Raw genomic sequence first — 11,871 nt, forward strand, 5'->3', positions numbered from 1 at the left:
ACCTGTGCCCCACTGCATTTCCTTACCGACCTGTGATGTTTCTTCATAAGATCACGTCTTTGCACGAGCAACAAACAGATGAACGTAAATCTTCACACAAAATCAGTCTCTCTCTCTCTCTTTTTTAAATAAATAAACTCACAGCATGGCACCTGAAACTTGATAAGGATGTTTCTTTAAATAAAACCAGATTCTTTCATCCGTCCCACAAGCTGCAACAACCTGCCCCTAACAGTCATTTAATATCATATAATATAGCTATAATATTCCTATTATTTAATATCTAAAATAGAAGACATGCAGTACAAAGTTGCATGTAACAATATGTTCCCGCTTTCCGTTTCTGCCCTCTTTCCCAAAGCGTTCATTAGCATCGAAGTCAAAATAACATCTGAGGTGATTCTCTTGATGATTTTAATTCTACTCCTACGACAGCTGGCTATTCTAATTGTACCTGGAAAATAAAATACAATTTATATTCAAAATAGTCATCTTAAAATATCTTTGTCGGCATCAAACAGTGATCAACAAACGCTTTGATTTACAAGAAAATATAATATGCATCTGCTGCAACAATGGTAGATCCACGTGAGGAGATCTGAGTGACCGACACGGGGAAAGATTACAAGACTTCTGCTCTCCAGCCTCACACTCTCCGAACTGGCAAAGTTAAGGATAAACACACAACTCTAATACTTCTAAAAAGTGTGTAAAATGCTATTTTTTTGTTAGTTTATTTTCATTTTTTTTAAATACTGAACAGATTAAAAATTTCTCAATGTACAGCAGCTTTTCTCCGTAACGATAAAAATCAGTCTTGTCATCCTTTTGTGGCTTCCCAGTGTCAAGATTTTATGAAGCAGTGACCATGTTTGTATTTCCAGGCTAAATCCAGCAGATAACATTGTTGGTGAATAAATATGGCAAAACCAACCTGAATTCATTTTGCTTTCTTTGAAATAAACGGTCAAATTGCTGCACTGGAGTCTGGAGCTTTTACTGTAAATGCAGACAAAAGATCTTATCGAATTAGTTCATCAGGCGCAAAACTACTTGACTTCCTACTCTGCACACAACGCAGATGAATAAATGACTCTACACACACATGTAGATCAAGTCCTCCAATATCTTTTTTGGAAGTAAAAGAAGAAAAAGAAAAGAGGCTACACGATTTAAACGGCTCAAACCCTCCCCCCCATAAAGATATCTAGTCCTTGGTAGGTGCCATTTTTGGTTAGGTCTTTTAAAAATGTACAGTGTGTATATGTTTTGCTGATGTAGGACTACTTGAAGAGAGACACGTCTCTCAGTGCTACAGTAGGAGTAATAACCAGACTCTGACCTGCACGTACAGGTTGCTGGTAGGACGTTTCAGACCTCTGGCCAAAACACAAAAACAAACACGAGCAAAAGCATGTCAGGATTTGGATCTGTCTGCTGCTTAAAGTTGGGGTCTTGAGCCTTTTAATTTTGGAGTCACAAGCAGGGGCGATGGATTGCTTTCCTGTGGTGTAGCTGATTGTGAAGCAACCTTTCCGAATCTTCCTCAACAGCTCAGAATCTGGGCAATAAGTTGAAAAGCCCCACGATTTACTATGAAACATCCATAAACGTCCATAGCTTAAACATTCAGTTTTCTTCTTCGGTGCTTCCTTATTTCCTGCTGCTTCCTTTTGCTTAAAAAATACATTAAAGTGGGAATTCATACTGACCTCTAGTCAGCAAGCCTACATAGAAGTGTCCTTCCTGTTCCTTGATCTAACATTCTGGTGATTAAATATCATACGTTCATAAATATTTTGCTATATATGGTATATAAAAATATACAATCATTGGCTAGTGGTGAGACAAAAGATATCATCATTTATATAGGACCAATATTTTATATCCCTATGCACATAAAACATTACTTAAATGTATTGTATAATCCACCATGTCAGATCACCCTCCAGAAATCCAAACATGATGAAATAATCTCTGCGTTCAACATTCTCAGGCCAAACGCCCACGTCTTCCCATTGTCGTCGACCGCTGAATAGATTGTCACCCATCTGTCAGGGACTAAGCCGTTCCCCACTCCAGCTCTGCTTTCACTTGAGGAAATTACTTCCATTTGAACTGCACCCTTTTGTGGCAGAGGGGCTTTGTTTACAGTTTAACTGGCTGCAGGTGGAGATCCAGGACGGCTACAGCTTATCAGCCTGTTAAACCCGCTGTCATCTGTCTATGTGGGAAAAGAGAGCACAAGTATACAAAAAGACCCCCTCACACGTAGTGGATTCAAGGTGGAAGATGTGGCTAATAAATGATAAGAGCTTCACAGACGCACGTTTGGTGCACGTTTACCACAAACTGAAATGAGCCGTGACTAAAGGGGATCCATTATGCTTGCTTAATATTGTTTTTCTTATTCTCAGATGTTACCAGAGTAGTTTAGCATGATTTACGTTTTAAAATAATCTTATTTACTTTACACTGCACTTTAGTGCAGCCTCTCTGTTCATCTATTATCTGAGGTTTCTTCCTGTTAAAAGGGAGTTTTTCCTTCCTACTATTGCCAAGTGCTTGCTCAGGGGTCATTTACCTTTCATTTTAGAAGATACAACTCTTTGATGTGGCTGCTGCTGTGATTAAGCACTATATAAATACAAGTGAAATGAGTTGAAACAAGCAACTTTAGATGTTTCAACTTCCTTTAAGGCAAATTTCTAAGGTTCGAAGCACAGGCGGGCAGAGCTTTTGTGCTCATAGTCAAAGATATGTGCCCGAAATGACCATTTTGGGATAATTTATGCATATGTATATTTATGTAGAGCCAACATCTGAAAAAAAATATTTAGATCAGTCAGAAGTTTGAGCTTTTGGCTCACATGGAATACTCGTACATACGCTATTTGAAGCTTTAAATATGAGGATATCGTAACAGTATATAGCTGACAGAAATATGAAAAAGCATATTAGGTCCCTATCAAAGCAAATGATTATACCTGAGCTTTTCCTGATAATCAGTCAGCTCTGTTCAAAGGGGCCCTCACTGCAGGTTGGTACCAATATCATATTACACACTGACTGTTTACAGCACAGTTACACACCAGTCTTTATAGTAGATTTGTTTGCAGGTTTTGTATAAGATTATTTTCCATTTGAGCTGAAACACAAACATTTGACCAATAAAGAATGCAATTTTACTCATAATGATGAGTGTTTATATGACCTGCAGCATGATAAATGCCTAGTAAATTATTTGTGACTGGCACTGAATAGTAAAAATGTTAGAATATCATCCTATAGACTAGAAACATTTGAATATATGCTGTGTAACTCCTGCCTGTCTGTCCTCAACCTGGATTTAAATCAAAGTCTGTCCCAGTAATCAATTTAAAAGTAATATGGCAACACAAAGCCTTATTTACTGAATGCAAGAGGAAAAATATTAAACTTTATCATTTATCTGTTCTTAAATTTCATCTCGCTGTCCTCCTCAGGGTTATGCATCAGGAAAATAAACTAAAAGCACATAAGACACAAGATATGCAAAATCACCTTCCGTGGACTCTTCAACTGCTGTCCAGTCAGTTCTGAAGAAGAAATACTGCTTTTAATCATTTTATGTACACTAAATAGTCATATTTAACCTGAATCAAACAAAACAACTGCAAAACCCGGAACGCTCAAATGTCAACACGTGAACCTCATGCAATGTTTACACCCAACAAGCTTAATTCTTAAAAAAACAAAAACAAAAAGGGGAAATAAGCAACATAAAAAGATACAGTCAGAAAGTGGTAACCTGGGGAAATATGGTCAGTCGCTTTTGTTGCGTCTCCACTGACTGCTTGTTAATTCACGAGGAAAACACTGACCTTCAGGTCACTGCGTCAAAAAAAAAAACAACAACAAAAAAGAACATGCTCGACCTACACCCTGCGACGAGAATGAAAAATAAATACATCTGCACTATACCTCACTGCAATGTACCTGATTTCAAGTATGTTAGGTTTTCTGGCATGGAAACCACCAAGGTGACTTAAAAACATAACAAACAGAAAATAATACAGCTTCATGATACTGTGTTGTTGTTTTTTTTCTTCACTTTCACAAACATATTTACTTCAGGATCCTTGTATACAGTCATAGTTATTGCATTGTTTTTGCATATCTTGTGGGTTGCAGGATTACACCCACTCATACCGTTACGCTGCAACACAACATCTCGTGCTATTCTATGTGGGACATAAAAATGGCAATGCTGCTCCACTCCACACGGGGGCACCACAGCTCTCTTAATTCTGAAATCACACTCACCAAGCCTGGGTGGTACTTCTGATTTGCAGGGTTGCTTTGTGTATTTATCTATAGGCTAAAATTTATAAGGAACACAAAAGTAAAGTGAATGTAGTCTAAGTACATTAATTCATTATTTATCAGCTGGAGATGGTCCTGGACTGTTTATAATATGTTATGCAATCTTGTGGAAATGTTCCTATCCAATACTGTCACTCATTACTGGTTTCCACATTCATGGCTGTTGATATACTAGCTGATAAAATAGTCATAGTCATAGTAAAAAGCTGATGGCTCCACTGCAGCAGAACAGCTAGAACCATTGACTTTTAAACTCAGGGCTAACTAAACTTCAGCTTGATGAACTGAACAAAGATTGGTGCTACTTTTCAGGTATTAACATTCTTGACTTTACCCAGATCTGCAGCTTATAGCAAAACTAGCCACCAAACGGTCCTGTCAGCTTATGCCAGCAAATTATTATTTTTTAAGAGGTGCTTTTACAATAATTCAAAGAAATGTTGACAGTATTTTTATGAAGGCAAATGATTTTTTGGGGGCATAAGTTAGGAGGGTTAATTCCTTTTGACAAAACAGACTTTTTCAGAGTTTGCAGTGTCATAACCACAAAACAACATCATCACTGCCACTAGAACATACTCAACATTCACATTTAGTTTGCATAATAATGTCAGAAGTCTGGTACTGGCACAGGACGCAGTGTATGGCAGTGTGTCCATGCATACCTCCCTTCCCTGCCACAAAGCTGCTCTGCTTAACATGAAGGAATTAGAGCTCGACAGTAAGTCCTTAATGGTAAATTAAAGAGAAACGAATGGCCATAAGTTAAGACATACGAGTGTCTCTAGGTGGTCGTTCAACATCGCTGATGACTTGAAATGGCAAAGGCTTTTGCAGTGTATTCGAATTTTTCTTGGAATTAACTAGAGAAACTTGTGATTTAGGTTTAAAATGACTCATTAATGTCATAACTAAAACATGAAGATGCACTGTTTGGTGACTTTTGGTATTCTCCTGGTGTACTTTGCATTTTGAAAGTGCTGTTAACACCAATTAGATTTCTCCCTATTTGAGAATCCATCTGCTAGGCCATTGACAACCTGTATTTAAGGGTCTTACAGTGTAGGTGGAAGATGCTTAGTTTTTGGAAAATAAAACTGATAATAAGCTTCATCTTCGTCCTTCTGGGACTCAATTTCCCTCTTGGATTAATAAAGTTTCTCTGATTCTGAAATTTTTAAGACTGAATTTCATGAATCTGTTCCCCTTTTATTTCTTACCTGCACACATTCTGCATATTTATCGATTTCACTTTTAAATACTATTAAATTGTAGAAATAATAATAATGATAATAATAATACATGTGGCAGTTGGTACCAATGAGGTGATTTTGATGTCAGGAATGCTTTTGGAGACGGTACAGTACCGAAGTGAGACCTGTGCCCTGTGTAAAATGCTGAGGCTTGAATGAAATACCTTGCAGTGGTCGTACTTTCAGTGTATTCAAACTATACCCAAGGATCGAGTTAAAAAAGAGAACGATCCATCAAAAAATTTCAGGCTACTTATAAAGAAAAAAAAGTAGCTTAGGATACAATTTCCATCCAAAATGTAAGCTTTGTGATTTCTATCTATCTAATAATTTATCACATTAACCAAACAATTATCATCGTCTTATAATTATCAGTAAAATTTCCTGCTTGTATGCTAATTTTTTCAGCAAAACTGTCTTTACCAGTAAATCATAAATATCACAAACAGGAAGTCGGTTTTATCTCTGAAACCATCCCTGATAAAAAAATACATTTTATGATACGAGCCTCATATAAAGATGTGTGATTCAGAAGTCTTGCAGCATCTGTACACCAGCCCTAAAAGTTAATTTGGAGTTTAAACTCAAATGGTCGTGTAATGTGTGATACGCGAGGTACCACCCCCACTCTGAGTTCCTTTACAAGTTGTCACTGTGCCGCTATGAATAAGGGGACTTCTAAAATTCAGAGCAACAACCGCCATGATTAAGAAAAACAGCAACTTGCCAAAAGGCTTCTTACCGTCTGGAAAAACTGCAATGCCTGAAAGATCTATAATTCACTCTGACCTTGCTGGAGACCTTACAGTTAAGTACCTCTGAGTGGGGAAATAAAGAAAAGTTATGCAAAAACTAGTTGTTGAAGACAGAGCAGCTTCTGAGTCTGCAGCTTGGCTAAAAAGTAAAAATCTTGCTAATGAAATCACAAAGCTTTGGAAGCATGCCTGTCCATGGTAACCCTGTGTTAAAGAGGCCCATTATCACACATACACGCACATACCCACACACACCCTCACGTACATACAAACAAACAAGACCATACTTGTAATGCTACCTTAATTTACTGTCTAGGCTTAAAATCAGCTTTTAGAATACACAAGTAAATCACTCAAACACACACACACACATTTTTTCTCTTCTTGGAAATAAATATATAAATAGATTCAATCTGTTAAAGGTGCATACTGATAGAGTGATAGACGCCCCCCTCCACAATTTTTTATACACACTCTATCTCACGCATTCATACATCCTGTACTAAAACGCAGACACACATCCGCACGCACAAATATAGTTATGCACTCGCACACAAACACTACGCCCTGCTTCGTTACTTAAAACCTCTTAAAATTCTCCTAAAATAAACCGAGCAAAAATACATTTATAAGACCAGCACCCCGATTGTGCAAACAAATCAAGGATAAATTAAACCAATAACATCATGAATATAAAACAAAAATAGTCATGGCTAGCCAGTTTTGCACAATATTGAACTGTTAAATACATAGTGGGCGTGGTCTGTAGAAATCGTGTGTGGCAGCAAATCCAGTAGGATTCCACGCTGAGAGGAAGAGGAGGGTCCTGGAGAAGGAAGTGTCTTTGATTGACGTCAGAGTCTGTTTTTCATTTCAATCGCTCACTCCCGTTCTCCCGCGCACCCCGCCATCTTTGTTGCCCCGTTCGACAAACGCACGCCTCCCCGAGGGCTGACAAAGCAAAAAGACTCAGCGATGGAGGGAGAGGGATGGTGAAGTAACCAAAGAGGAGGGAGGAAGGAGTGAGGAACGGCGAGGTATGAGGCAGAAAGGGGGGGCTCGCTGTCTCTGCTTAGCCACCCAGTGCTCCTGTTCGGGGCAGCGAGTGGGTGTGGCCAAACAAGGAAACCCGGTGGAGGAGGCGGAGCCAGATCACGTTGACAGACGATTCAAGTTTGTCTCTCGCTGGAGTTTTCCTGACCAGCGGTGGAATAAAAATAAAAAGAGCTGGCTAGCTTCCTGTTGGCCAGAGAGTGTCTTCCTCTGCCTGGGCCCCCCATCCCTATTGCAGCCTTATTGGGGCTGTTGGACCATCCCTCAAATCCTTCCCCCCCATTGGCTGGAGGTGGTGTGTCACCTCAATCCCACCTCCAGGCTGGCAGGGCTGTGCTCCATGGTTCCTTAGCTTTGGAAGAGGAGGAGAAATGAGATTTCAAACAGGGCTTTTTTTCCATCCCTGTTTTACTCAATACAGCGCTTCATCATCAGTGAACCAAAGAGGAGGAGTTGACCTTTGACCTCAAGTGGGTGTGGTCAGACAGTAATCCAAACTGACCCCTTTCAAAAGCTGGTCTGCTGTCCCCTACCTGGTGTCATGGCGGCCAGACAAACAACAACAACACAAAGTAGGCGTAGGAAATGAAAACATTAAACACTCTATGTTGTCTGCAGGAGAACCATAGGAAGGACTTCCTGGCTGTGTTGTTTCTTGTCTACCTTCATTCAGTCATACTTCCCTTTATCTCTTTTCTTTTTCTTTTTTGCTTGTGTCTACTTTTCTGCGCTTAACACTCTGAGGACATGATAAAACTGTGAGGCACTTTAGAGACACACTCAGACACGTGTGGAGAACACACGCACATGCGCGCACAGATAGAAAAAAAATCCTAGATCACACTGACAAACGTGCGTAAGCACACGCTCGTAGAGTATATCGCTTTTACAGCAAACATCCATCCATATACTAACTCATAGACTAACAGAGTCATAACCAAGTGTTTAAGGTTGCATCACTGGCCGCCACTCTCCAGAGCGACAGAGTGTGTTTGTATGTGTGTGTGTGTATGTGAAGGGTGGGGACAGACAGAGCCAGCCGCGGTGCTGTAAGCAGCACCTGACAAGCATCAGTCTCTGATGATGTCAGAGGGGCCAGTTCGTCGATCGAACCCATTAACTTGACTCCTATAAGCTTGTCACACACTCCATATCCTCGTCCTCCAACAGCCCGCTGTTCCTCTGTCGTGCTCCTCCGATCACAAGCGAGCCTCTGTAGTGCCCCTCTTCCCTCCCTCCTGCCTCCTCTTCTTCCTCCTCCTCTTCTGGTTCTCTCTCTCTGGCTAGCAGCTCCTGCCGCTCCTCTATAGAGGAGGGACCGTGTATGGAGCCTCTGCTTCCTGTGGCTTCTCCCCCACCTTCACTAGGACTCAAGCCGACCACTCGGTCCCTGTGCGTTGATGCTGCTGCTGCTGTTGTGTGGAAGGGGAGGACGTTGCCGTTAGGGCTGTGCTGAGAGGTGGAGGAGGTGCTGGATGTGGCGTTGGTGGGCGAGGTGCCATTGAGAATATTGTTGGCGGCGTGCTCCATCTCCTCGATGGTCATGTCGCAGGCATCAGCCAGCTCCGCTTTGGTCGCCTCAATGAACGAGGGGTCCTGAGCAAAATGACCCAAGCCCTCTGATATTAGGACCTTGACAGGGAAAAGATTAAAAGAAGGATGGACAGAGAGGAGAAAGGTTTAATGTGTCACGTGTTACAGTGTGGTGTTGAATATATGCTAAATAACAGGTAGAGAATATCCTTCATGATCCTATACACAGATACAGCTACATATAACTCATACTCACTGCCTCCACTAGACTGCCTGCGCTGCCGTGACACAGCGAGCTGGAGTCTTTCCCCAACAGCGACGGCACAGTGAGCGACACCGGCCTCGGTGCCCTTTGACTGGACGCTGGCATGCTAGGGGTGGGGCTAGGACTGGGCACCGGGCTATTCCCATTACTGTCATTGTACCTAGGAGGGGAAGTGATTTGTTTTAAACCTAAAAAACGTCACTTGTGCTTAAACTGTTTTTGGAGCAGCTTTATTTTCTTACCATGGGCCACAATTGACAGAGGGCAAGCTGGTATTGAGCTTTTCATGGGAGTTGGAGCCCTCTAGCCTCAGAGAGGGAACTCGCTGGTAGGAGGCATCACTGCATTGAGCTAAGGAAAGTATAAACATTAGTTAGAACTCTCTCACTGATTTAATATGACAAGGACAGAAAGTGCTTCAAAATTCTTGGTTAACCTGTGGGACTTGCTGGAGGTGTGGAGCACAGCCGACTGAAGAGGGTCGGTGAGTGGCTCCGTCTTAACAGAGGACTCAACCCTGCTACAGCCAGAGCCTGGAGGAGGAGAGGGAGAGAGTTAGAGAGGAGCTGCCGGGAGGATTATGTTTTCTCTGCACATCTTTTTATGTGCATCTGTAACTCTGTGTTTGCCTCTATTATGTAGGCGTCCTGAGGCTACCTGATGATGTACAAGATGTAAAGGTACAGCCGTCTTCTGAGAGACGTCTGGCCTCGACTGTCTCCGGAGACACTCCAGATGGAAGGACGATCTCCGCCCTGATATCAATGCCACAAATATGCAAAAACACAGCACGTAAAGATGCGTAAATGACAGCAGGCGCAATTTATACGCAAGATTTTTTTAAAAAGTGGGTCTTCTCACCCAGAGAAGTGGGACAGAGGAAGACCCTCCTGGGAGACTGCCACCCTCCTCCTCTTCTGTCGTCGACTTCCTCCGCTTCCTCCATGGGAGTCAACTGCTTACAAGCGTCATCATGATACACCAGCCTAACAAGAGCACACAAGTGCATAATATAAAGAAAAAAAGTTGTGAAATATTAAAGGCTTGGGGAATAAATGTGCTTTTTTTTCGTTGCTGTTTTTGAGTGCATATGTGTTTAAACGCTACATGTCAGACGAGAGCGAGTGGTCATCCTCATGGTACACCCTGTCTTCAACATAGCTCTCGTCGTATGTCTCCTCTGTTGACCCCTCCCCTCTTCGGATGATTGGCAGATGACTGTCACACGAGTCTGAGCTACAGACAAACAAGCAAACGGCCGAACAAACAAAAACACAGAATGAACATAAAGACGCACGACACACGGAAAAACAGGAAGACAGACAAGTACATGTAAATACACTAAAAATTACTTGCAATAAAACTGAAAGGAGAAACCCATGGATGCTTAGCTACTGCATGTAGGAAGGCAAAGGAGGAGGAGAGTCTGAAAAGAAGCGGGTGGATATTGCAGCTATTTTCTTGAAGCAAAATGGTGAATAGCAATAAAAGGCAACACCTGGATTATAGCAATTGATAGCAAGACTGAAGTTCAGACATCTTTAAAAAACACAGAAGAGACTATATTCTGAAGGAATGTTGCTCTGAGGGAGCTCTATTTTAATACAGTACTTTTTATGCTGCTATCATCATTTGAAGGTCAGTAAAGTCCCAGAATCTGAGGCTATTGCTTTTTGCGAATCACTGCTTATCAGAGAAAAAAGCTGGAGCTGGCGTTTTTGGCGTCACTGGACAGAAGGAAATTTCCACAGCAACCTTTCATACAGTTGTCTGATAGGAAACTAGACTCATGCACCTTCTCTGGGCTCTGACAGGCTAATCACAAATATGTTCAGACCAGACCGAGTGAATTGTAAAAGTAGCGTAAAGAGCTAGCAAGACCATGTACCGAGTCAGAATCTGTGGTACGATGGGTTAGGTACGAGATTTTCCTTCAGGAGACTAAGATTCAAATCCAATTTATAATATACTTGTGCTTGTCTGGTGCGAGGAGGTTATAATTCTCTTTGCGTCTCAAAGATGTCTTCTTCCCAGTCACATCCACAGTTGCGGTGAGAAGTTTATTTACATTCATCATGGGCATGAATGCCATGGTAATTTGGGGATGTTCTTTTTCCAGGGTGGAATAATTGTACAGCATACATCTTTAATAAGTTTAAAAACAAGATCTATATTTATTCTGGATTTTTTTCTAATCCACACAGGTTCAAAAGTATACCCATGGGCTCAAATATATAGATACACCCCACCAATTTTCCATTAAAATTCCCTTGGCAAGTTCCACCTAGACCAGCCATTTGGCTCACCCATGTGGGCAGCTGCAAATATCAGTCGAGCTTAAAGGTGTCGATTCTGGAGCAGAGGCTCATTTCTTGGTTGGCATTTTCTCAGCCCACTGGGATTTAAAATGCTTCATTGTGGATACTAACACTCGTCTTCCAGTAGTTTCTTTGGCAAAGTAGTGAAACATCAAAGTTAAAAGAGATCGTAGAACCTTCAGAACCACCTATTAAAATATTTAAGTTAACGCATTTATATATTGAGTCCCACATGGACAAGCCAAATGACTTCTGGAGAAATGTTTTATGTTCAGACGGAACAAAGACCCTCCTTGAATCGCTACCTTATCGTGGTGGAGGGGTTTGTG

The 11,871-nt window shown here is 41.3% G+C and overlaps 1 protein-coding gene across 5 annotated transcripts in view; it reads right to left on the reverse strand.

The window, feature by feature from the left end:
• Window positions 1–6,828: 6,828 nt before the first annotated feature.
• Window positions 6,829–11,871, reverse strand: part of cacna1c (calcium channel, voltage-dependent, L type, alpha 1C subunit) — a 218,234-nt gene continuing 213,191 nt past the window's right edge. For all 5 annotated transcript variants that reach the window (XM_042222950.1, XM_042222948.1, XM_042222952.1 and 2 more), the window contains 7 exons: window positions 10,332–10,460; window positions 10,086–10,210; window positions 9,882–9,979; window positions 9,661–9,757; window positions 9,467–9,575; window positions 9,216–9,384; window positions 6,829–9,058 (listed from right to left, as the gene is read on the reverse strand). In XM_042222950.1, the coding sequence (XP_042078884.1) occupies window positions 8,555–9,058; window positions 9,216–9,384; window positions 9,467–9,575; window positions 9,661–9,757; window positions 9,882–9,979; window positions 10,086–10,210; window positions 10,332–10,460 (1,231 nt within the window). In that variant the 3' untranslated portion in view covers window positions 6,829–8,554. The remainder of the gene's footprint in view (window positions 9,059–9,215; window positions 9,385–9,466; window positions 9,576–9,660; window positions 9,758–9,881; window positions 9,980–10,085; window positions 10,211–10,331; window positions 10,461–11,871) is intronic.

Source organism: Haplochromis burtoni, unplaced genomic scaffold (genome assembly GCF_018398535.1).
Source record: "Haplochromis burtoni strain Fernald_Lab_line unplaced genomic scaffold, NCSU_Asbu1 Contig_98, whole genome shotgun sequence".
Lineage (NCBI taxonomy): Eukaryota > Metazoa > Chordata > Actinopteri > Cichliformes > Cichlidae > Haplochromis > Haplochromis burtoni.